This window comes from Antedon mediterranea, chromosome 4, assembly GCF_964355755.1.
Source record: "Antedon mediterranea chromosome 4, ecAntMedi1.1, whole genome shotgun sequence".
Taxonomy (NCBI): Eukaryota; Metazoa; Echinodermata; class Crinoidea; order Comatulida; family Antedonidae; genus Antedon; species Antedon mediterranea.
The window spans coordinates 30,233,363-30,259,846 of NC_092673.1; the positions used below are offsets into that span (position 1 = coordinate 30,233,363).

Sequence of the window (26,484 nt, forward strand, 5' to 3'; positions counted from 1 at the left end):
TAACAGTGCAATTCAGGCATTTGTTAAAAAAGAAAGCAAGTGTAGAGTCTTACCATTCACAAGAAGAAAAAACAACAAACCAAGAGGAGCATGCAGATTAAATAAGTTTGTAGCCAGACCTAAAAGATGACAGACTCTCTACTCTGTAACCACCTACCTACCTACCTACCTTGTATCTTAACAATCAACAACATCATAAGTCAATGTTGCATCTTAAAAATGATTAATGTTAAACTTACATCTGCTGTTGTAAGAAGACCATCAAGAGATTCTTGCAATATCCGCAGAATAGTTGCCAGAAAATGTCTAATTTACACACAAAAAAAATTTGATTAATGATGATGAATTTAGCAGATGATGCAGTACTTTGGTGAGCTTTAGAACAACATAATTCTCAATTAGAACATTTGTTAGACCATTAGTGGCCATTAATATAGAAATTTATACTGGCTAGTTAAAATTACTTACACTGCTGGAATTATCGGGTATTGCCAAAACTGTTTACATTATACCTTTAATAACTACTGTATTAGCCTACTGTTGCATGGTACTGTAGTATAGTATAACCCCTATTCATTTAATACGGGTCCTCTACTGTTACATGGTATTATAGTATAGTATAACCCCTATTCATTTAATAGTGGTTTGGCCGTGGCCGTAGTTTTAAAACATACACTATTTTCTCTCATTCGTTTTACCACTTGAGTAATTACATCATAATTTTATAGAAAATGTGTGAACTCTTAAAATGAGTGTCCCCTAAATAAATGTCCCAAAGGAGGGATTTTATTGTATACCAATAATATATTGGAATAAGGGAGTTTTAAGAGTGAAAAACTGATGAAAACAATAAAAATTATAGGTTAATATTATTAATGATACTTTGGCAAATAAAACATTTAACTAGTAGTTAGTATTAGCATACATTGTTGCGAAAGAAAGTTTGATTAAGTAAATCCGATTCATTTCAGTGCAAATGATACTATTCAATTAATTTTAGATATTAAATTATTAATTTTATGTATTGAAAATATTAATTGAAATAAGTAATTAATTAACTTTTAAATAAGGTTTAGTTCAGACTGGCGACACACTTTTTTTTTTTTTTTTTTTTCAATAACTTTTATTTTCTCCTTTTATCAAAAACATTACACTCAACAGAACGTAACAAAACGGAAAACCAAAGACGTTTGAGGACGTCGCATTATCTCAATCGTCATTCTCTTTTTTCATTATTTCTTTCAATGTTTGATATACTGTACCACAAATACCTCATCATAATCATTTCTTAAGTTAAACCAGGCTATAATAACCCCTTGTCAATAATGATTACCAAGTTTTGCATTTTCAACTCTTATTCCTTAATTTAGTTTACAATACGTTTTTGATATGGACATTATACTTATTTCAATTTTTTGCAATGTTATTCTCCACAGTTTCAGAAAAGAAGAAAGAAAATCAAAGACGTGTGAGGACGTCACATTATAATATTTGATTAAATCACTATACCTCATCATAATCATTTCTTAATTTAAACCAGGCTATTATAACATATTAACAATAATAGTTACAAAGTTTTGCATTATCTACTCCTATACGTTGATTTGGTTTACAAAGTCAAATTCTTTTTCCCATAACCATAATTCACCAAAACAATATAAGAGAAATAAATTGTCAAATTTTACTAATGCGTTACAATGAATTATTTCAGTTGCTTATGGGTGTATTTCATTCAATTGTCGTTATCTCTTTTTAATACTGGTTCCTATTTTTTAATATGGACATTATATTTATTTTTAATTTTTGCGATATTATTCTCCACAGTTTCTGTAAAGAGTATCCATCTTTTAAAGTGAATGAAGTTAAGAATAATTTCATTTATCTTGCATTTATATATATATCTCTTAGCAAGAAGTAGAATCATATTAACAAAAGTTGAATATTTATATTTTAAAAAAAATACCAAAACATATGTCTATATTATTTAATCTAATAGGGATGTCTAATTTCCTGAACCAATAAAACACATCATCCCACAATTTAGAAGTTTTCTCGCCAGATCGTATTAGAAATTCTACTGTTTTTTTGGTTTTTTTTTCCTTACCACAAATAGAACATTTATCATCTTGAACCAGGCCAATTCTGTGCAGTAACTTATTTGTGAAAAGAATTATATGTATAAATCTGAACTGCAGGAATCGTGTTTTAGTGTCAGGATTACATTCGTAAGGCATCCTATAAATTAAACTCCAATCAACATTAAAAAGATCAGAAAAGGAAAAGAAGAAGAAAGAAAATCAAAGACGTATGAGGACGACACACTTAGTTATTGGAGTCTGAAAACTTTGCTTTGTAATACGTCTGAACATACCCTTATATCATGTTTTTAGATCTTAATTAGGTTTCGGAAACACAATTTATGTCGTCCATTACCGGGTGTTTTTTTCTTTAAGTATAAACATCTTTATAACAAATGCGAATTAAATGTTGTCACATTATCAATCACAAACATTCATTAAGGTTCCTGGAAATAAACAGGATGAGGGAACAAAACAAATTTAATGTTATGTGCTGAAAATCATCAATAGATAACTAATGGAAGTTTTGATTTTGTATATTTTGAAGTAACAATGCATTTTCTTCGCTTTGCATTTATGTAATCTGTATAACAGAGTGGTAAGCGTCTTTACAGAATATGATTATTATGTTGTTTGAAGGTTTGCATGGCGAAATAAATATGTTGATATAAAGTTTGTAGTGCACCACATATATTTAGTTCTGAAATGAACTGTTGAGTTTATAAACGTTTCGATCAATATACTTTGATCGCCCTCAGGAGTGAAGATGTAGAAGGTCCTGAGGCCGATCAAACTTATTGATCAAATGTCAAGAAGCTCAACAGTTCTTTTCAGAACTAAATATACATGGTGTACTGCAAACTATATATCAACAATATGATTGAAATAAAATGGTTGTACATTCAAACAATTGACTTTCCTACAGCGTGGTTCCCACTAGCGACGCAACACAAGGACGTAACGCAACGCAAGTGAATTGACCAATCACAAGTGATGGCTTATACGCTTGTGATTGCTAACTGTCTATAACTTGGCTTGTCATTGGTTAAAACGCTTGCGTTGCGTTTACGTCCTTGCGTTACGTTCTAGTGGGAACCAAGCTTAATACTGATCACTGGAAAACAAAAACTCTCTTAAAACCAGGGTCCAAAAAGGTTCCAAATTCTCAGGAGTGAAGATGTAGAAAGTACAGAGGGTGATCAAACGTCAAGAAGCTCAACAGTTCTTTTCAGAACTAAATATATGTGGTGTACCGCGAACTATTATAAACATATGATTAAAATAAAATGGTTGTACATTCAAATACATTGGTAGTCGACTTTCCTAATACTGATCACCGAAAAACAAAAACTCTCTCAAAACCAGGATCCGAAAGGTCCCAAGTTATTTTTTTGTAAAATTAAAGACACCAGTCAAAAGACATACTAGGGCAGGTCAAGATTGTTCAGATTTGGGATAGTTTACTGTGTATAAGAAAGTAGTCCATTTAATATTTATTTAGAATGCCCAACAATTTTGGTTCTGAGCCAGCACTTTATTATCATTCCTCCATTTTGAAAATCACCTTTTCAACATTTGCTGCATCTTACCTACTGTACCCATTCAAACTGGAATCTATAGTAATTAATTAATTTATTATTAACTTCTAGCTTCCTGTAGTAATTAAAAGATAGGCAAATTGTAATCTGCAACATCATAATATATTTATTATTGATACAATTTATGTATGCATCTTAAAGTTAATCTAAGATAATCTCCTTATAATATATGTTTGATCTTGTGTATAATAATAATAATAAATATACATATTTTGTTTGTAATTTAGATTTTCTAGTGTATATTATACTGTATTAGTAGCAATCTAAATATTTTTTAAGCATTTGTATTTTTTTTTTTCTGGAGTTGGAAAGACACATTATTGTCTTTCCTTATTATTATATTTTAAGTATCACTAAATAAATAATTTTATAATAATATATTAAATATATATACTTACACTTCAAGTTCAGGTTTTTCACCGAAGACGTAGTATTTGGGATCAAATTTTAAAGTGTGATTTTTATTCCGTTGATGACTAAAAAAAAAAGATACTTGTAAGTAAACAAAATAGTAATCCTATTAGTTTGACATATATATGCCATGAAAAAAAAATGTATTTCTTTTTAATTAAAAAAATATTTATCATCATCACCATATCATTTTTCATTTTTTTGATTTGAACCAAAACCTTAGTCTTGACAAGGCTGACACTTTAGGACATAAGCCACGTAAAACAACAAGTAACCTTGACAAAATTGATGAAATAAAATTAATCTTTCAAAGCATCATGTACTTCAAAATTCCCAAGTCATTTAATTCTAAACCATTAGTGTTCATTTTCTATCAAGGTGATGTAATGTATGCATACTCCTGGGTGTAGCTAGAAAAATAACAGGTATTGCTTGTCGCATCCAGTTATCGTAATTAGCTAGTCAGAAAAACTTGTTTTAATTTACAGTTCAGTTACAGTTCAAATTTGAATACTTCTCATATGAATTATGATGACAAGCAGATTACAAAAAAACAAATGAGAAAAATATGATGAAAAGTGATGTATTATACAGAGATGAGATTATAATTAAATACAAAATGAAAGAGACAACGATATAAAAACTTTGGAGCGATGAGAGTGTCAAATTTGTACTCAATTTATTAAAATGTAATATACACACTGTAACATAATGCCTTTACGGCACTATCTTTTTTTGTAGTGCATTGAGTGAGTGGCCAAGCGGTTAAAACAGTTGAATTGTAACACATAGGCATATTATCTTGAGGCCCACAAGGTTCTGGTGGTAGCATGAGTCTTTCGATCAGATCTATAAATTTTAGGCTCAGCCACTTTCAAGTAACCAAGTAAAATTCTTTCGGAATGAGTACGGGGTTAGCGTAGCCTGCTTGTTCGCACACAGCCACTGTCGTGGACAGACTCAGACAGAGCACCACAGACAATGATATATCCGTTGGAATGGTGCTATACAGAACTATCATACATTATATTATCATTCCCTATTTTTTTCTATAGTGAAAGCATTACATAATATCTTTTGATCATTTTTAATAATAGAACTTTGAACAACACTTGTATTTTCATTAAAATCAATTATTTTTCCATTTTCCCTATGTAGTTTATAACAATAATTGTCTGTCCAACATGAGAGACATCACAGATAAAGTGCAAATTTTATTCCACTGTGGGTCGATTTCTGACAGCCAAACAGACATATATGTAGGTTAATGGAATTAACAAGCACTTAATATCAGATACTATCATTAATGCATAAAAGTCATCCACGGCATAACAACACGTTCCAACTTAAAAACATTATTACAAGTGAAACTGATGATTACTAATTATCATTTTGCTCGTTAGGTGGGTGTTTTGCGAGCATGTACTTTATGGTTTGGCATGTTGTCGTTTAAAACTGGCATTTGTATCGTTATTTTTCAAATGCAAGATGTACTATAATTAGAAATATATCTTCGTCGGTTCGCTTAAAGACGTCGTTTGTTGACTTAGAAAGTATATCATTAAATATTCTTTTCGTGTTAAATGCTTGTGCGGCACGCATGTAACCTTTAAGTGACTTGCACGAGCAACTCTTTTATAAAAAGTTGAGAAGCATGTACTCAAGTGGTTAATAAAATTATCACTAAGTCTCAACATGGAGGTATACCTCCATGGTCTCAATATGGAAACCCAGCTTACTGTAAAGCTCTGTCTACATTATCAAACTAGTTTGACAAAAAAAGTGTGATGTGTCCAAATATGGTACTGATATGCCCAAATATGGTAGTGATATGACATCATCATGTCCATATATGGTCACATCACATTTTTTTTGTCACATAAAGTTTGATAGTAGACAGAGCTTTTAATTAATACAGATTATTTTGTAACAAAATATACGACAAAGCTTTTTTAAACTAATGTGTTTACCAATATCATTACTGTATTCGGTTTCTACAGTATTATATACAGGGTACATCATTTTTTTCTTCAAAAAACTAAACTATACACGTTACATAATACATTCCTCATTCAACGCACAACATTTTAAATTTGATGAATTATCATCATCAGACGTCAATAATTAAGAGTGTTTTTTAAACATTCATGAGGTATTAAATAAATAAATATTAACAAAACATTTTCAAATGAGAAACTAGACATGAAACTCGTCACTTTGACGAGTTAGTTATCCGCACCACGACAAACGCCACGTGCACGTCATACGTTGGAATATTGCACACAGATAAAGATTATGGCATTATGACAAGAACTGAAGAATATGATATGCTGTTAGTGCTGAATTCTGTCAATTTTGTGTCATATAGTATATACATGCAAAGACTACAGTATAATCTGTATACATATTACATACAGTGTAGAATAGGTGAAATTACGGGACCCGCCATTTATTCCAATTTTTAACATGGCGACGGTATCAAAATGAAACACTTAGATAGCAATTTCAGAAGGAAATTATCTTAGGAACAACATATTAACGTGTAAAAGAAATTTGAATACGTAAAATATAGATGCGCACCCTTTTAAATGTGATGAACTATTACGCAAAATATGAAAATACAACTTTTTTTATTCAACTGGCCATATGATGACGTCACAACATCCGATTGGCAAAATGTTTACATGAATTCGTATCTACAATCCAATAGCTTCCAGAAAACGTTTTAATCGTGATTATCACATTTTATTCTTACGAGGTATTACAGAATAAAATTTACTGTAAAGATGAAATTAATGACCCACGTAATTGAAATTTTTAGGCATGATGACGTCATAACAATTAAAATATTTTTATCTCATGCTAAAGAAAGTTGATTGACCTACACAATATATAAATGTAGGAGAAAAAGGAATACAGATAAGCGTGATGCGCTCCATTGAATGTGATGAGCAATAACGAAAGAGACAAAAATCCTATATTTTACATTCGTGTGGCCATACGATGACGTCACAATGTTTTTTTAGCCTTATCGATGCATGATCCGTTATCTACAACTCATCAACTTCTAGATTTTGTAATAAAAATAAACGGTTCACGGTTTACTTTAGAAACTATGACTGTTTAAAAAAAGACAAAATGTTGACGATTTTTTAAGCTTTTTCATAAAAAACGCGCATGAAATGTTTAATTCAACGTGTTCGTATGGCGTTATTTAAATTGGAAAAGGTCTAAATTGTTTTCAAAATTACTAGGAAAGGCTTGAAAAATATAATTCAAGAGAAAAAAATATGTTTTTAACGCTACGTGCGCACCGCGTGCGTAAAAAATTGCGCGCCCGTGGGAATTTTTGACATGCTCAAAATGACAAGAAACGCATAAAAAGTTGATTAGAAATTAATTTTGCGCATTTTGAAATTTTAAATGCGCGTGCGCGCGTAACTTCTTGTGAAACATGCCATTTTTAATCCGTAGAAAGTTTGCCCCTGATATGACTTAAATTTTGTCAAAGTGTCAATACTAAATGACTTTTGGTTTTTAATCTATGATCAATCATTGAAATTCATAAAATTGCGCGTAAGTCACGTTGCGCAACTATGACGTCATTCAAAAATAGGAGGTGCACAACTTCACGTAAATGCCCATATGTTGTCAAAGTTAAGAAATGTTATGTTTACACATTTTAGAGAAACGCGATCCACAAAAAGGAAGGATGGAAAGAAGAATAATACAGAAAAAAACTGTTGATCTCATACAATCACAAGGAGTTATCCGCTTGGTATACCAAGCGGATAACTAATAAATTATAGAACATATAAATGCTAATGAACACAACATAACAAAAGATAGGTTCAATGACTTAAATATGATACTTAGAATAACATAAAAAAATACTGTATGTTATGTTGATTTTATCGTATTGTTGCTTAGGTTTGTACTTTGTTTAAAATATGTAAAAAAAAATGTAAATATAACTGTCATATTTTATGGAAACTTTGAAAACATGTGAATTGTGAGCATGTGCAGATCTTGGTTTTACTCTAGCGATTTTGTAGGAATTGAGAACACTTCTTCATAGTTATAAAACATTATCATTTAAAAAGAAAATAGCATGATATGACAGATCAAGCTACGTTGATAAAGTGTGTAAAGTGCTATCAAATGACTAATATTGTTGAAAATTAATAATGTAATATGATGTGATGTAATTTGATCTCGAGCATCAGTATGTGTGCAATGTATGAAGTTTACATTTTTTATATACTCAACTTTTTTTTATCTGTACGTGTTTTTTTTTTATCTGTACAACGTTTTTTTTTTAATCTGTACAATGTTTTTTTTATCATTTGCATAATGTTTTATTATCTGTACAACGTTTTTTAATTTGTATGTTTTTTTTATCTATACAAGTTTTTTTTATCTGTACAACGTTTTTTTTATCATCTGTACATTTTTTTTTTATCTGTACAACGTCTTTATCTGTACGGTTTTTTTTTTTATCCGTGCAACGTTTTTTATCTGTACAAAGGTTTTTTATCTGAATGTTTTTTTATTTGTAAAACATTTTTTATTTGTTATTTATAGATATACATTATTATGAGATTATGGTATTTGATAGAAGTTTTAAATAAATAGATTAACCCTATTGCTGAAGAAAAAAGAAGTTTTTTGTCCATTGAAGTTAATTATATAAAACCCGATGTTACTCCTTAATCATAACTATAGGAAAAACACTTTTTTGTCTTGTCTGAAGTTATATAAAACCTATAGATTTTACTTACATAACTACTGTATAGTGGTTTAAGTATGACATGAAATATGTAAGTGTTAAAGAGGGTGTTTACAACATAACAGCGGTACCTCTCACTCTTTTTAAGTACCTAATAACAAGAATGTATAAATGCAATTAAAACAAGCAAATTAACGAAATATGCAGAATGAACAACTAATTGACGATTGGATTTCTCATGGGAATGTTAAACTAGATCTACAACTGGATTATCAGTTGTTTTCCATAGCATCAGTGGAATTAGTTTGTTTTTAACATATTTAATAATTATCAAATGAAAATTATTGAAATCCACTGGGCCAACATTCCATTTTTATTCATAAATTTACAAGCCACATTAAATTATTCCACAACAATGTAAAGTTAATCAAAATCAATCAAAATAAACATTTATTTACTTAAATTGCAGAATAGAAACATAATCAAGAACAACAATGAAACTTAATAATAAAGCCTGTTTTCCTGTCGACGTTAGTCGACGCTATCATCATTAATCGTTAAAAGTTCAACGACGATCGTTTGAAAACGATCAAGTTGAAATGTTAATGATAGCGCGAACATTTGATTTCTAGCGTTGAACGTTAGAGTTGAAACTCCGGTCTTCTTTCTCGACGTCGTCGTAACGCGCAAAAATGAATAGAGGACTCCCCTGCCTCTAGCAGTAGGCTCACAGTGTAGGACACGTACGGGCCTAGGCATACTAATATCTCTATACTGATGGTTCTTCGTTTTCAGTAGGCCTATCCTAGTCCAAATAGCATTTGGGACTAGGCTGAAGACTTTGACCTACCTAATATTCCCGCACTTACTTTCCAGAACATCATTTTATAGTAACTTTGGTAAAGCTAGGCCTAGCTTTGACCGCGCCGCGATGCAACAAAAATAAATGTAGTAAGCAGAATTTGCCATCAATTATGTGACGTCATGTGCTGTATCGCCATGATGATTGGTCAGTTCTTACGTTTTAGCGTTGCGATATCGCTAGAGTTGAACTGGATTCAACTCTTGCGATTGTCAACTCTTGCGATTGTCAACGATCGCGACTTGTAGCGTCGATTACCGTCGATTATTACACCTTTTCCTGTAAATCGCCGACATTTTGTATTGTCATCGTTAGTTCAAAAAGTCCCTTTTCCTGTAAATCGTTAACATTTCTATGTTTACGTTGAAGATCGCCGATTTTTGTTAACGATAGCGTCGAATAGCGTCGACAGGAAAACAGGCTTAAGGTTTAAAAAAATAAGAAACAAAATGTAACATACAAATCATAACTATCATCAGAGAATCATAAAAAGAATGTCAACATTTCAATTCCGATAAATTTCTGTGCAATAAAAAATAGAAAGCAAAAGAAGGTGGCAACCTCCAAAAGGCAAGCCTGAGTGGGAGGAGTCAGAAGGTGGCAACCTCCAAAAGGCAAGCGTGGGAGGAGTCAGAAGGTGGCAACCTCCAAAAGGCAAGCCTGAGTGGGAGGAGTCAGAAGGTGGCAACCTCCAAAAGGCAAGCCTGAGTGGGAGGAGTCAGAAGGTGGCAACCTCCAAAAGGCAAGCCTGAGTGGGAGGAGCCATATATTAACTATGGTTCGTAACAAAACGTGATTATTAATTATATTATCTAATAAAAAACAAGGTATGCCTATGGTTGATATTAAAGAAGATCCAATTACGGAACAATGATGTTATGGCATTTATTAACAACTCTATTGTTGGTGAAGGTATCGGGAGAGTTGGCTGTATTTGGAAACTTAAAGATATGGTTCGGGACCAAGGTTAAACCTGTTATTTTTCCAAATAAAAAGCTGAAATCATAAACCACTGGACAACCAAGGAATTTTGGGTAAATAAAAAACGTAGGCCTATGTCCCTACTGTAGAAATGTTACCACAAAAAATAAACTGAATTCTCATATTCATATAAAATAGTAATAAACAATAAAACTCTTGGGAAATTAAATTTTTTTTTAGTTATGATAACCTAAATTTATGAATCCGATTTAATAATAATCTGTTGTAAAACAATACTGAACAAACAGAGTGGATATTAAAAATGATGAACCATGCCCTTTTCAACATCAATTAATATGAAAATAACTTAATCCTAAATAGAATTGTTAATCATATTCCATTCCATTTGGTATTGCATCATAAAATATAATATATTATCTGAGCTTAAACTCATGAATTTTTATGTAAATAAGGCCGGCTATAAAATAAAACTTTTAATACTACTTGTCCGGATCAAATTATAATCTGCACACTAATATCAATCTTGCCAACAAATAGTAATACCTCTGTCACTCACCTACTAAAACACAAGAGTTTGCAGACACACCAAGCATGGAATTTTTTGGTCAGCCAAATTTCAAAATTTAAAAAAAGGCAGAAGATAGAACATTATTGGTTCCCATATTTCATTTTTTGGTCATTAAATTCTTGCACAATTATCATCTCAAACTATAACACTTTGTGAAAATAGGAAATTACTATTACAACAATTATTAACCAGCATGTAATGCTACAGGGACTGTTAATCACAACATTGGTGATTGAATATAGCAGACATCAATTATAACAGCGTGTTAGTCTTATAAAGTGTTTATCACCAAGAACGACCTCTGGGCGCGTTGTTACGTTTATCCCAGTCGTCTGTCTGAGGAAATACACACTCAACTCCCTCGTGAAAATTCTCATAATTTTCAATTATGTTTTTAAGTATGTTGGCAGCTAGTTTCTACTTGGTACAAAATGGAACAGTGATAGAATTGACACTAATATAACCTGGAATGGCTTGAGGTCTGGTTGTAAAAAAAGTTAAAAGTACATTAGGGCGGGTCAGTTGGTCATCACACGATTGCTTATGTGTTATGGAATGCTGAGTTAGCACTAGCAAAAGATTTCATTGAGTCTTTTATTTAGTGTATCTTGATCAAGACTTTACATCCATCTTTATTTTTTATTTATTTATTTTTATTTATTTATTTTATTTATTCAACTTCTCACTAACTCAGTTAGTGAATGATCTGGACCAACAGGTGGTAAACACCTCTAAAACGGCCCAGTCCCAATTTGCACAGTGGCTGTGTGTGACAGTGGCTGTGTTTGTGTGGACTAGTACACCGGGGTAACCCCCTACTCGTCTCGAAAGATGTACTAGGTTCTTTAAAGTGCGCATGAGCTATGTGTACACTGGACCTACGGTTAATAGTCCTTTTCCGAGAAGACTCGTTCTACCACCGGAACCATGGAGCGAGTGAGCCTCGAACCCTTGCCGATGTTATGGCTACGTAATTACGGTTCCACTGTCTTAACCGCTCGGCCACTCACTCGCTTTATACTCTATGCCAGCCATGACGGCTTGTTTTTGTTACATACCATGGGGTAAAAATGATTTTCCAGTCGGTTTTAATTACATAAACTATTTGCAATTTAAAAGGAATGTTTTTTTTTATTGTTATTTTGATTTGAAAGAACTAAATGTTAACTTGAATTGAATTTTTAACAAGCAGGATTAAATTAAACAAATATGTATAGTACATAAGGCAAATTAGTTATTATGGAACTTTGCTATGCTTCATAAAAATAATGTAGGGATACATGTTATATAAACAATAAATAGAAAAACAAAGAAGATGCTGCAAAATGGTAAGGGGGTAAATATGTAATACTCTTTTAAACCATGTTCATAGCCCCTTCCCTGAACCTCTTGACAAGGCATTCAACTCAATTGTCAAATATTGTAGTACCTTGAACAAACTATGTAACAAACAGTTGATGGTACAAGTCAAGATTAAATGCTAGGATAACACAGGAGGGTCCCAAGATGATGAACAATTAACCTTCCTTCAAGTCTTCACAACTCCTAATATTATTATTAATTAATCACTTCCTTCAAGTCTTATTATTGATAAAAAGGAAATATTGTGACAGTTTCCATTATTTCATAGGCATCCTACAGCGAGTAACTTGCAAATTACATGTTGGATAAACTATTTAATAATTTATCATGCTTATAAAGTCTCATTTGAGGCTTAGGAGGTGGAGTTGAAAAGAAATGTCCTTGCACTAAGTCAGGACTGAACCTGGAACCTTGGAATTGGAAGACACGTTAACCACCAAGCTATATACAGCTCCACTACCCAAGCTACAACTTAAAAAATGTAAAAAAGTCAGAAAGTTGGGCAAAATAAAAGGACTTTGGCTTTGATTTAAAAAAAGGTGGTTCCAAAGAAATGGAGCAGGACAAGTAAATGATCCGTTATCCCATGATTTTTAAGTTTGTGGTATGGTGAAGAGACATTTTGTATGATGATCACAGACTGCAAACAGGTTTTAATTTGTACGTTTAATTATTATCACTGTAAATATAATTATCTTGTCCAGACAATTGACCATTACATTTATTATGATGATAAAGTTTATCTACGGGTAAGTCTTTACAGAATATTATTAATTGCTTTTGCGGCCGCAAACATCAGATGAATAGTCATAGATTCTCGTCGCTTTGATTAATTTTTTTTTTGCCAATGACATTAATCCGTAATCAACTACCACTCCCTGCTTACAAACATTTAGAAGTCGTTAAATTACATAATTATGAAATTTGCATAAATTCATTTTCTCCGAGTTCAAAAGATGACTGTAAGTTCAGTCACTCCAAAAGACCAATTAATAAAAAGTCAATGAAGTAATTCAACATCATTTTAAAGTCAATATTATTTCTTCAATATAAGTAGTGTTCTTCAAATTTAGAAATAAATTTTGGACAATAAATGAGGTACATTATCTATCTACTGTATGGTAAATACAAACAATCAAATAATATACTGTACAGTAAAATGTGTACCAAATTGGCCTAAACTTTTGCCAAGTACTTTTAGTACACTCCACCCAAAACAGAAAAATGTACTAATCGCATCAAGTTTAAACTGGTTGCGATGACAGTTTACAAATAGAGCTATTTCTGATGTGATATACGGTCTGTTGAGATTTAATTTCCGTAGCATAGACTGTATTAAAACTAATGCATAATAAAAACTGTAAACTGAAGCCTTGTTAATCAAGTTAAAAGCAAAGATTTAAAATTTGCTGGCCCTTAACAAGATTAATTAACATCATCGTATTATGTACTCTAAGCACAGACCTGATCTAATCCTAAATAATCCAGATCTTGTCAATTGTACACTAATGTAATTGCAAGTTGATTTGAATTTTAATCAGCAGATATAAATGTGTAAAAAGTTAAATGGACAGTTCTCAAACTTATCCTTTTCTTTATTAATTATTCAAGAATTAGCATATTCATGTAATTAATTAAAAAAAAAAAAGAAGTTGATTAAAAACTTTTAATTAGAAAGTTTTCAATAGACTAATATGTGAAGTTTAATAAATGTATCATCATAGTTTCTATAGGAACAATTGTTTATGATCAGTAACATCATTATTTTAATCATAATGCAAGAAGCTTAAAACTATGTTGAGCTGGCTGTTAATCCTGACGGTTAAAAATCTTTTTTTTTTAATCTAGTCGATTGGTTTATCATTACAGAATAATTAATGTGTTTGTTGTGTTCTTGTTGTTGTTTGTTGTGTTCTTGTTGTAATTTGCTATTAGCTTGCTTTATAACTTTCATTTTAACTAATGATAAACACTTTTGTACACTTATGTATTTTTAAATTTCATATATTTTGTGAGTGGAAAATAAATCAAGCATAAATTAAAACTTTATAAAGAGTTATTATGGAATAGGAAGTAGATGATCCATGAAAAATAATGACAATAACAATGTTGGGTGTAGGGCGCAGTGTGTTTTACTTACAGTACTACTAATCGTGAGGTCATGGGTTCGATTCAAACACTTGTTGCATTGCTGGTATCCTTTGGAAACACACGTTTTCACCCAGGTGTACAAATGAATACCTGGTAAGGTCCAAAGGCACAACTTTGTGCTGATTACTAGCTGCATTATTATGGGATTATGTTTCCATACAGGTTCGATCCGAAAATGACTGGGGTATTAATACAGTGCATTAGGCACTTTATTATTTATTTATATATATGGCCTTACTAGGTTGAAACACCGGTTCTCGTCAGATCACTGAAGTTAAGCAACATTGGGCCCGGTTAGAGCTTGGATGGGAGACCATCCAGGAATACTGGGTTCTGTGTATGGAGCTGGGGTCCCAGTAGGCATTTGAAATCAGCACTGCTGATTCTTATGGCAGCTTCTATAATAATATTATTATTGATTTGAAAGAAATTTAGTAGTAAAGAAGTAATACAAAATCATCAAGAGATTTTGAAAATTTTAGTATAGAAAATTATGATTATATTGCTTGTTTTTTTGTCCATCAGACATAATGTAAGTTTAAATTTAGCCCCAAGAAAAATGACTATTATGCAACATTCATTAGCTTAATGAAAATGTGGGCAGTAAAACAAGGTATGTAAACTCTGTATTTGTCATTATATTTAAGGTGACAGTATAAATATTAGTGAGATTTGTGATTTTTGATTTTGCAATGTCAGTTCCCATGCAAATGAAAATGGCATTAACTTACGCTGAGCCACTTTTTCGTGGATTGTCAATGCTTGGAGCTGTGCTTCTTCTGCTCGACATCAACTTGAGGCGGTCCTTATCGGTGGGCTTAGTATGGGGCCTAGATGATGACTTACTCTTAGAATCATCTACTAGACTGGATTGAGTTCCAGGTGGCTTAGGAAACCCTACAGAAAAATAAATATAGATTAATTATTTTTATTATATATTTAGGTACAGGATAGATTAATTCGCTTCTCTTGTAAAGGTGGCGATCTGTTCATAAGGAATACACATACACAACATGCTCTACATAAACAAAGTCTGAAACAAGTTTGGGAGTGGAGAATTTTTTTAAAATCTGACAGGATTTGAAACCACGACCCTGAGATCGGTAACTAAGCAACTGCCAAGCTACAACTCTATACTTCCACATACATAAATTTGGATAGGAAGTTTCCCACGATTTACAATTTAGTTACGTCTAACACAAACACACTTGCACATACATTTAGAAGACAATTCTAAATACATTTTCACATAGAATTAGACACATTTAACAATGTAAAAGAGCAGAGCTCTAAATGCAGTATAATAACAAATAATATAAAGAGCAGTTCAAAATAAATGTGGAAAATAACAATAATATATTTTAAGTGGATAGCTTCTCATAATCGACAACTTGATTACCTGTCAATCAAACACAAATGTACAAATAGAAATTTGCTTATTTCTACAAGATAAAGCTTTAACTATATTGATTGATAAATTACTGCTGAATATTGAATTATAATCATTTCTTCATGAATATTAATTGGATGCGGATTATGAATCAAGTAAAGCCGACACACTATTAAAATTTACAGGAAACTGTAAATTTGAATTTGTATTAAGTTTGTATAATGGAATAAAGAAAAAAAATGGTATCCTCATTTATATTAAGAATCGGTATCTTCATAAACCATACAACAACATGGAAGCCCATTGGTAGAATTGGGGAACCCTTAAATGCACAGGTGAATCACTGTGACACCCAACTGCATCATTGATATATGTGCCAACCACCATGTACAAGAACCAGCACTATCCTTTTAACTACCACAGAGGATGGCGTCGCAGCGAGCTCTGGACGTCGAGAGAAAATGAGACTGATAGAAAAAACGGAGGAATTTGGTGCTCCCTAAGAGGCCAATATGCAGCAAATTTTGACAAGACAAGATTAAGAAATAACACTTAGTATGGATTTAAATTCAAATATTAATCGATATATAGGGCTTAGTGACTACTTTATGTAAGGGTATAACCAAGCTTATAGGCTTTCATGAATTGAAATAGATTAAATTAATACATAAATGAAATTTGTTAATGTTAACGCAGCTAAATGAAAATTTATTTTATGTAACTATGTCGCAATATAGGACAGGGCAAAAGCAACATTAGTTTAGAATCATAACTCATATCTCAAAATCTTCTGAAATATATTTCAAATAATAGTATTAAATTACTGGGTATTTTTTTGCTAAGTGAAACTATAAATATGTTCTTGGAATGTAGTTTTACACAGAATTAAAATGTTAACAGTGAACACATACTTTTTTGGTCTTCATCCTGTCCAGAATCCAATCTAGCTTTTATTCGTTGTGATCTAACATAAAAATGAATTAAAAATGTCGTGTAGTATTGTCTCAAAATAAATAAAAAAAACATGTTTAATAATAATTAATGGTTTTAAAATTAAAGTCGGTCAATAAGAAAATTAATGGTTCACACAGTATTTTTTTTGTGGCAGCCAGGCGTACATTAAAAAGTATACTATTCTACAAATTTAGTGTGAACCATAATTGGCATTGCTCTTTATACTACTATTGTTCAATATTGAAATTATACTCTACTGTAGAGGCCCTATTACGGGGACACTTTTGGGGCCAGCAAAGTGACCCCTTAGAATAGGGGTGTCTCCTGCAGTGTCAAAACATATTTCCACCCCATTTGTTTCACTGGAAAGTGTTCTCTTAATAGATTTGTCCTCTGAAAGGTTGTCCCAGGGGATTCTATTTTAATGGTATACAACACATGAAACAAGTACTTACGAGAGAATGTTCTTGATAAGACCAATAGCAGAGTCTTCAACTTGGGCTTTTCCTGCCTTCGTGACAGGCACCACTTGTTGCTGGGCCTCGGCCTGGAAGCCTACCTTACCCCCATTTACTGCAATGTTGCCCTGTAGCGTGGCCGATGGTGGTGGTTGCTGGTGCTTAGAACAGTCTAAGTATTGGTTACGATCATCAAATGATTTGAAAATGTCCTGCAGACTATCTAACAACTCCCAGGATGTTATTTGCTGATTAGAAAACAAATAAAATTATTAATATTATAATAAATAATAATTATTATTAAGTTATACAAAATACACAGGAATTTATAATGTGGAAAAAGTATAAAATTATTGTAAATTGTTTAGTAGAAGTTTGTTACTTGGTACCTGGATAGGGCTTATAAAGTACACAGTCTGTTAAAATCATTACTGTACATGTTTAACATGTAAACTTTGTTTACGCTCTATTGGTGTCATAGTCAATGTGCCACATTATTGTACAATCACATGTTAGAAAAGAAAAATTAAAGTGCTAAAAACCCTATGTTTGTTGGTTACTAGGTAATAAACACTGATACCTATGTTTGATTGTGTTAGTTGCTAGGTAAAAAACATTGATCTCTATGTTTGTTAGTTGCTATATAACAAACATTGATACCTATGTTTGCTAGTTGCTAGGTAACAAACACTGATACATATGTTCATTAGTTTCTAGGTAACAAACATTAATCTGTACATTTATTAGTTGCTAAGTAATAGACACTAATGTTAATCCCGTACTTACATCTTGTGCTGTAGAGTTAGATGTAGAAATAGTAGGAACGGTAGAAGTCAAGGTAGAAAAAGAAGTCTGTCAAAGAAAACCACAGCAATCACAATGAGGTGGATAAACATCAACGAGATAGATGATTTTTGTGAGCAAAACGATTAGAAACTACCACCATTTTAGTGGGGAGACTGGGGGAAAATTTGTTTAATATTCAATATATTTAATGATTTTTTTTGCTTTTATTTTAAAGCAAGATTTTAAAGATTTTATGACAATATATTGTACTTTATATTTTAGATGAATTGTCAAATAAAATGTTTAATATCCATAATTGTGTTTTTAGTCATTGGCTACAAGTGTTACAAATGGTATGGTGTTCATATTAAAATTGATAAAAACAAAAATTTGTCACTAGTGATTTAGTTTTCATATCTCAAAGGAAAATGTTCAATCTCACAAAAATGGTCTATACTCAGATGAATCACAATATTAATACAAACCGACTATTAATAGAGAAGTGCATGCAAAAAAAAAAATAGCTACTATGTTAATAATCAATTGTCCCCTCTTCTGTAATGAAAACATAAATAACTAGAGGGTACTCCGAGAGTACAAACCTCCGCCTACTGTAAAATTCCCCTACATAAAATGCCCCCTGAATATTTTTTTTTTTACATTTTTTTTTATTAGTTCTAAGTGTAAATATGTTAACTGCACACTACAAAGTTGTGGATGACAGTGTGGTGTAATGGTTATGTATCCAGCCTCTCACAGTTGAGATCGCTGGTTCAAGTCCCACTGAGGGGGTTTTTTTTTTTAATTATTTTTTTATTTCTTTTTGTTTTGTTTTTTGTGGACCTTGATCTTTGACCCTGACCCTTCAAAATTTAACCACAATTATATGATGTGTCATTGATCATTGTGGCTAAGTTTGGTGAGAATCAGATCAAAACTGTGGTCTCTAGGCAGTAAAATAGTTTTTTGTTAGTTGTGACCTTGACCTATGACCTTTCCGCCTCAAATTCGAACTCGTCCGAGCTTTTTGGGCATAGATCATTGTGTCCAAATTTGGTTAGAATCGGATAAAAACTGTGGCCTCCAGGCTGTTCACAGACACACACACAGACACACACACAAACACACACACACAAACACACACACAAACATACAGGGGTGAAAACATAACCTCCTTGGCGGAGGTAATTAATACACATAACACTCAAGCCTGGTAAATAAGATGAGAAAGCGAAATCCTTAATCTTAACAATTTATTACACTCATCATCACGTAAATGTAAATATATATATTTACATTATGTGAAGAAAATAATGTGTGTTGATATTATAAATTAAATATCACATTAATTTGATTTGTGTTGAAAATAGAGAATAGTGTCGTCTGAAACTTTAATTTGAATACATTATAATGTGGTTGAATGACCGGTTGGTTATGGTCATGTCCATCGAATTTGACCATTATAGTATATTACAGAGCTTTTGATTTGCGACGATCAAAGACCTAGGCCCTATGAATTGATGGTCGGTCACCATAGGGAAAGAAATTGAGCGAGGGTTAGGGTACATCCCAATTCCACTGCATCTTCATAAAACATTTATTTGTTCAACAATGGCATATTTTTTAACAGTGCAATATATATGTGTGTACATTATTTAAATGAATTGACGTCCTAACTTGTTCCTACAGTACAGTACTACAGTGATAAATCATTGTAGAGAAATTAGGTACATTTGGAAATGGTACTCATGGTAATTCATACATTTAAATAAAATAAAAAATCGCATAAATCCGCGACTGATCTTGTCTTGTTCATGATATCAATGAAGATGCCAAGAAGTACTATCAACTGGACTGAGAATTTTCCAAAAAAATAAAAGTTTCATTACATTTTAATTAGTGTTCTATCTACCCACTGTAATCATAGACAAACATGCTAAACATAGATTATAAGAATAACAATGGGTATACAGTAATAGAGGTCATCATAGTGACCTGCTTTTCATTTCTATAGCAATGGCAATAATGTACAATTTTTAAATGTAAACACAATTCCTGGTTAAAACATGGTGCAGATCCAGGGTAGAGTTAAAGAGGGCTACCTCATGCACTTTTTTTGCCAATCCTAGATAACTAGCAGGCAAATTACCTTCATCTAATAGGCTAGGCCTAAATCTTAGTTCATGCCTGCACTTCCCTTTTTTGCGGAAAAAGAACCCCCTGTAAAAATCCTGAGTACGAGCTTGAGTCATAGATATCAAAAAGTAGTTCATAATTTTCATTTTAGCCTCTAGTACTACTGTACCCTCCTCTCACCCATGTGATTTTGGTATGCTTTGCATAAAGACGGGTCCAAATAACAATTGGGTTACTTTCTATAAAGGTAAATCATAGTAACCTACTTTTTAATTAATAATTGAATAATGAAAGGCAACCCTGCAAGAGAATCCTGGTTTGAGACAGACAGCCATGATTTGGTTTCATGTCTATAACGACAAACTTTGCCTGAATCATCCGTTACATTGCGTTTTTTTTAAAACAGAAGTAGTGCATAGTAAAAATCAAATTACTACTTTGCTCATTGAATCACTTTCTTTTTTCACATTTACTAGCAAAAAACACATGATTAGAGAAAACATGATTTCATGGTGCATATGTGATGGTTTGAAACATTGTTAAAATGTATTTGTGCATTTAAGATGATTTTTCAGAGTTTTCAAAGGTTACTTTTCAATTTAGACAAATGAAACTGGGAAAGTCAAAAATAGAGTATCGATTTGGAATAAAACGAACCGTACAAAAAAGTACTAAAACAATAAAATATGATTTCTGAAATATAGTTATTATGTTAAATGGTAATGATTTTTTTTTCAGTTAATATTTTATAAGTGATGTCATATTGATTAGGGAATTAGAGATAGTATTTGTGTCCATAAAATTGAATATTCTCTCTTATCAATTAATTGATACAAATTAAATTATGTATTAGTAATTTCATAGTTTTTCTGTCATTAATACAATTACGTGGGACATGGTGCCAAACACTCCATCAAGGAGGACAGTAAATTGAATAAATTTTGTATATATGTCATCCCATTAGTGACAAAGGAGTTTTTGTAACTTTTATCAATCGAGAAACAAATTTATTATCAATATTAATCTAAAATACATTTCTAAAAATATATTCAATAAGCATGTTTACAATTTTGTATTTTATTAAACATAAAAATCATGTCGTTGATAGAGATGATTTAATAGGAAAGAAAATAGATGAAAATGATAATAAAGAAGATGACAATGTTGTATTGTGGTAATAAAAATAATTGAAGATGATAATAATATTGATTGATGAAGCAGATGATTCTTGATATAAGGATGTTTGCAAAGTGGTGATAACTAGTACCATGATAGAAAGAGGTACAAGATATGATGATAATGATATTGATTGATGAAGCAGATGATTCTTGATATAAGGATGTTTGCAAAGTGGTGATAACTAGTACCATGATAGAAAAAGGTACAAGATATGATGATAATGATAATATAATTTAAATTTTAATCTGATTGTCTGATGATGATAACAAGCATGATAAATGATGAAATAGATAATGAGAAGTATAATGGATGATGAGGTCAATAACAATCATTATAGATGGTACTATATAACACCTAAATAAATTCCTGTCATTTGATTGGACAATGGTGGTTCACATGGTGTGCAATAGTAGGTACTATTTAACGATCATGTAATAGTTTTTTTTTTCCTTTTTTTGTGTATGAAAAAATATCTGCTTGAAATCTAATAGCAGCATTGTCTGTTCTAGATCTCACAGAAATTTCATTTTTCATCTTATCAAATTATTTGTACCATTGCATTTATAAACATTCATTATTTGTATACTGAATGGTGACATTTTCAGATGATGAAATATAGATACTGTACTACTGTATAATAATACAAATTAGTGGTGCAGAGGATAAACTATTATGATTGATGATTATGAATGACATATGACAATAATGATGATGATGTTGAGTGGTAAAAACAATAATAAGATGAGATAGAAACAGAAAAAAAGTAGCAATGAAACTTTTTCTAGGTAATTGTAGTTCTACAAGCAATTTAAAACATAATTAATATGTTCTATATTTATTAATATTTATTTTTAATAAATGTTAAAGTAGTTATAGCATTTAAAAAGGCATAAAATACCCATTTGTATGTAAAATTCATTTACTATGCTTTTAAAATAAATTGCAATCCTTTTTTAGGATTATAGAAGGTTATTATTGTATGTTGCAGTAATTTACAGCGACTCCCATGTGAATCACATACTATACATAAGCAAGCTATTGTAATGTTAAATAATCTGACCTTTAAAGGATATTATTAATAAATGGAAAGTCCAAAAACAATAAAAACAGACTACTGATAACGAGAATCATACAATACTGATGATTTTGCTGACATTGATGGTGACAATTATGGTGTGGTGATGATTTTGCTGACATTGATGGTGACAATTATGGTGTGGTGATGATTTTGCTGACGTTGATGGTGACAATTATGGTGTGGTGATGATTTTGCTGACTTTGATGGTGACAATTATGGTGTGGTGATGATTTTGCTGACATTGATGGTGACAATTATGGTGTGGTGATGATTTTGCTGACTTTGATGGTGACAATTATGGTGTGGTGATGATTTTGCTGACTTTGATGGTGACAATTATGGTGTGGTGATGATTTTGCTGACATTGATGGTGACAATTATGGTGTGGTGATGATTTTGCTGACTTTGATGGTGACAATTTTAGCATGATGTTGATGACATTGATAGTGACAATATTGGCATGGTGCTGTTGATGACATTGATAGTAGCAATGTTGGCATGATGCTGTTGGTGACATTGATGGTGACAATGTTGGCATGGTGTTGGTGACATTGGTGGTAAAAATGTTGGCATGATGTTGGTGGCATTGATGGTGACAATTTTAGCATGATGTTGATGACATTGATAGCGACAATATTGGCATGGTGCTGTTGATGACATTGATAGTAGCAATGTTGGCATGGTGATATTGATGACATTGATAGTGACAATATTGGCATGGTGTTGGTGACATTGGTGGTAAAAATGTTGGCACACGATGTTGGTGGCATTGATAGTAACAATGTTGGCATGGTGATGTTGATGACATTGATGGTAACAATGTTGGCATGGTGATGTTGGTGACATTGATGGTAACAATGTTGGCATGGTGATGTTGATGACATTCATAGTGAAAATGTTGGCATGGTGTTGGTGACATTGGTGGTAAAAATGTTGGCACGATGTTGGTGACATTGATGGTAACAATGTTGGCATGGTGATGTTGATGACATTGATGGTAACAATGTTCGCATGGTGATGTTGGTGACATTGATGGTGACAATTTTGGCATGCTGTAGTGTTGATGACATTGATAGTGACAATGTTGGCATGGTGATGTTGATGACATTGATAGTAACAATGTTGGCATGGTGATGTCACAGGGAAAAATTTCATTTTAAAATTTTGTTTAGCATTATTGCTAATCAAACTGATTTTTAGGCGAGAAACATAGTTTTGTATTGTCTTTTTTGCTACATAATTTTAGAAATGTGTAGCAATAAGGTTGTTTTGTATAGCTTTTTGCTATGCTACACTGGCGAAATTATTCCCTGGTCATGTTGATGACATTGATAGTGACAATGTTGGCATGGTATTGATGGTGACAATGTTGGCATGGTGTAGTGTTGATGACATTGCTAGTGGCAATGCTGGCATGGTTATGATGGTGACAATGTTGGCATGATGATGTTGATGACATTGATAGTGACAATATTGGCATGATGTTGATGACATTGATGGTGACAATGTTGGCATGGTGCTGTTGGTGACATTGATGGTGACAATGTTTGCATGGTGTAGTGTTGATGACATTGATAGTGACAATGTTGCTGACATTGATGTGGCAATGCTGGCATGGTGCTGCTGGTGACATTGGTGGTGACAATGTTGGCATGGTGTAGTGTTGATGACATTGATGGTGACAATGTTGGCATGGTGTAGTGTTGATGACATTGATAGTGACAATGTTGGCATGGTATTGATAGTGACAATGTTGGCATGATGTTGGTGACATTGATGGTGACAATGTTAATTCATTGTGGGCATGCAGAGATATTGGGACATGTGTCCTCACTCCTCACAGGTTTGTAGGTCTAGACAACGACCGACCGATTGACCTGAGCTAGGTTCGTCGATGGTTTTCGCAAATCGAAAGCTCCCTAATGTTGGTGACAATGATGTTGGTGACAATGATGTTGGTGACAATGATGTTGGTGACAATGATGTTGGTGACAATGATGTTGGTGACAATGATGTTGGTGACAATGATGTTGGTGACAATGATGTTGGTGACAATGATGTTGGTGACAATGATGTTGGTGACAATGATGTTGGTGACAATGATGTTGGTGACAATGATGTTGGTGACAATGATGTTAGTGACAATGATGTTGGTGACAATGATGTTGGTGACAATTATGTTGGTGACAATTATGTTGGTGACAATTATGTTGGTGACACTGGTGACAATGTTAATGTTAATGACAATAACAATGACAAACTGAAGTTGACAATTCGAGGTCAAGGATTAAAGATATATTGTCCCACTAAAAAAATATTTTTTTAAATTTTGTTGTTTTGTTTATGTTATTTTAATGTCACATAGTAGTTATTCACTCTCACAAAATATTGGGTCTGAAAAATTTTTATTTACCTGAGAAAAATGTAATTTAAAGCAAAAAATGGTCAAATTGTCTGGATAATTTAACTGTTTATTTTGTCTTTTTATAGGTGAAATCATTTTTTCCCCTGTTTTTTTTCTTATGGAAGTGAACAACTTCATTAAAACTGCAAAATGGCCTATTCAAAGTCCAATTTTAAAAATCTTTATTTTTCATGATTTTGGGGGACAATACATCTTTAACAATGAAGGTCTTAATTTCAATGATGGAAACTAAAAATAGGCCTAAATAGTAAAATTCACTTATCATTTCCAAACAAAATCCAAAACTCACGACAATAATACAAGCTTTAAAAAGAAACTTGATATTTAGAATGTTAGTTTCAAGGACATAATATCAGACAATTTCTAAATGAATCAATTTAACTTCCTAGATTAACTAAATTGAAAATATCAAAATAATCTTTCATGAAATTATGTACAAGAGTAAAAACAAATTAAATGCTAGTAATGTTGTTGAACAGTATCTGTCGTTGCAATGATATATGAAGCCGTCACATTTCTCTATCAATCTTAAGTACACTCCCTGGAGCAATACAGACTAACCAGTTTCATGCCTTAGGCTCATGGGTGTTTAGTTGCAGGGCCTAGGGGAGTATATCCTGTATCATTTTACAGTCTGATGGGTGTAATGTATCCCAATTTTCTCCATAACATAATCTATGAATTAATCTAAACCATTATTGGAGTTTAGTCAACAATATTTTGTTTATTGAAAATATTGTTTTTTTCAAACCAATAATTAGTAAAAACTAACCTTGACAGTTTCGCTGTCCTGATCGGACAGCTTCTTCAGAAATAATGACGATCTATCATCAAACAGATTGACCTCTAGAGTTTTTATTAATTATTGGTTTGAAAAAAAGAATATTTTCAATATACTTATACTAACAAACCAGATGAACATTTTCAATCATAATATTTTGTTTATGCTAAAGTGATTGATTATCTTTGTTGACTTCACTACTTAATTAATTTTGTAATTGACAAGTTTAAGTGCATGTGTGGATAGTCGTTTTTGGTTTGTTAATTTGTAAATACTGCCACTGAATGTTATGATTATTATTACAAATGATATTTCTGAACATTCACTGCAGCAGGATCCAGCAATAGAGGGTGCTACTGTATATAATGTTGATTCTGTGTCAAAAGTAAATTGTTTCTACTATCGCTATTATAGCGGCTACTATATAAACATTTCTGCAATGTCTTATTTCCAGAGTAACATGGTGAACCGTGTTTTAGCATTTCAAAGGGAAGACACTTCATGTGTAACACTCTTAGCAGGGAAATGATTATGTTTGACTTTCTTATTTTCTGGAATATGAAAATGTTTAACTGCAAGCTGTTACTCAAACAATT

The 26,484-nt window shown here is 32.0% G+C and overlaps 1 protein-coding gene across 1 annotated transcript in view; it reads right to left on the reverse strand.

Annotated features, from left to right (window-relative positions):
- Positions 1–26,484, reverse strand: part of LOC140047247 (coiled-coil domain-containing protein 180-like) — a 53,644-nt gene that overhangs the window by 14,188 nt on the left and 12,972 nt on the right. The window contains exons 24-29 of the mRNA XM_072092149.1: positions 18,290–18,355; positions 17,501–17,751; positions 17,003–17,055; positions 15,433–15,598; positions 4,075–4,152; positions 240–306 (exon numbers count right to left, since the gene is read on the reverse strand). Of these exons, the coding sequence (XP_071948250.1) occupies positions 240–306; positions 4,075–4,152; positions 15,433–15,598; positions 17,003–17,055; positions 17,501–17,751; positions 18,290–18,355 (681 nt within the window). The remainder of the gene's footprint in view (positions 1–239; positions 307–4,074; positions 4,153–15,432; positions 15,599–17,002; positions 17,056–17,500; positions 17,752–18,289; positions 18,356–26,484) is intronic.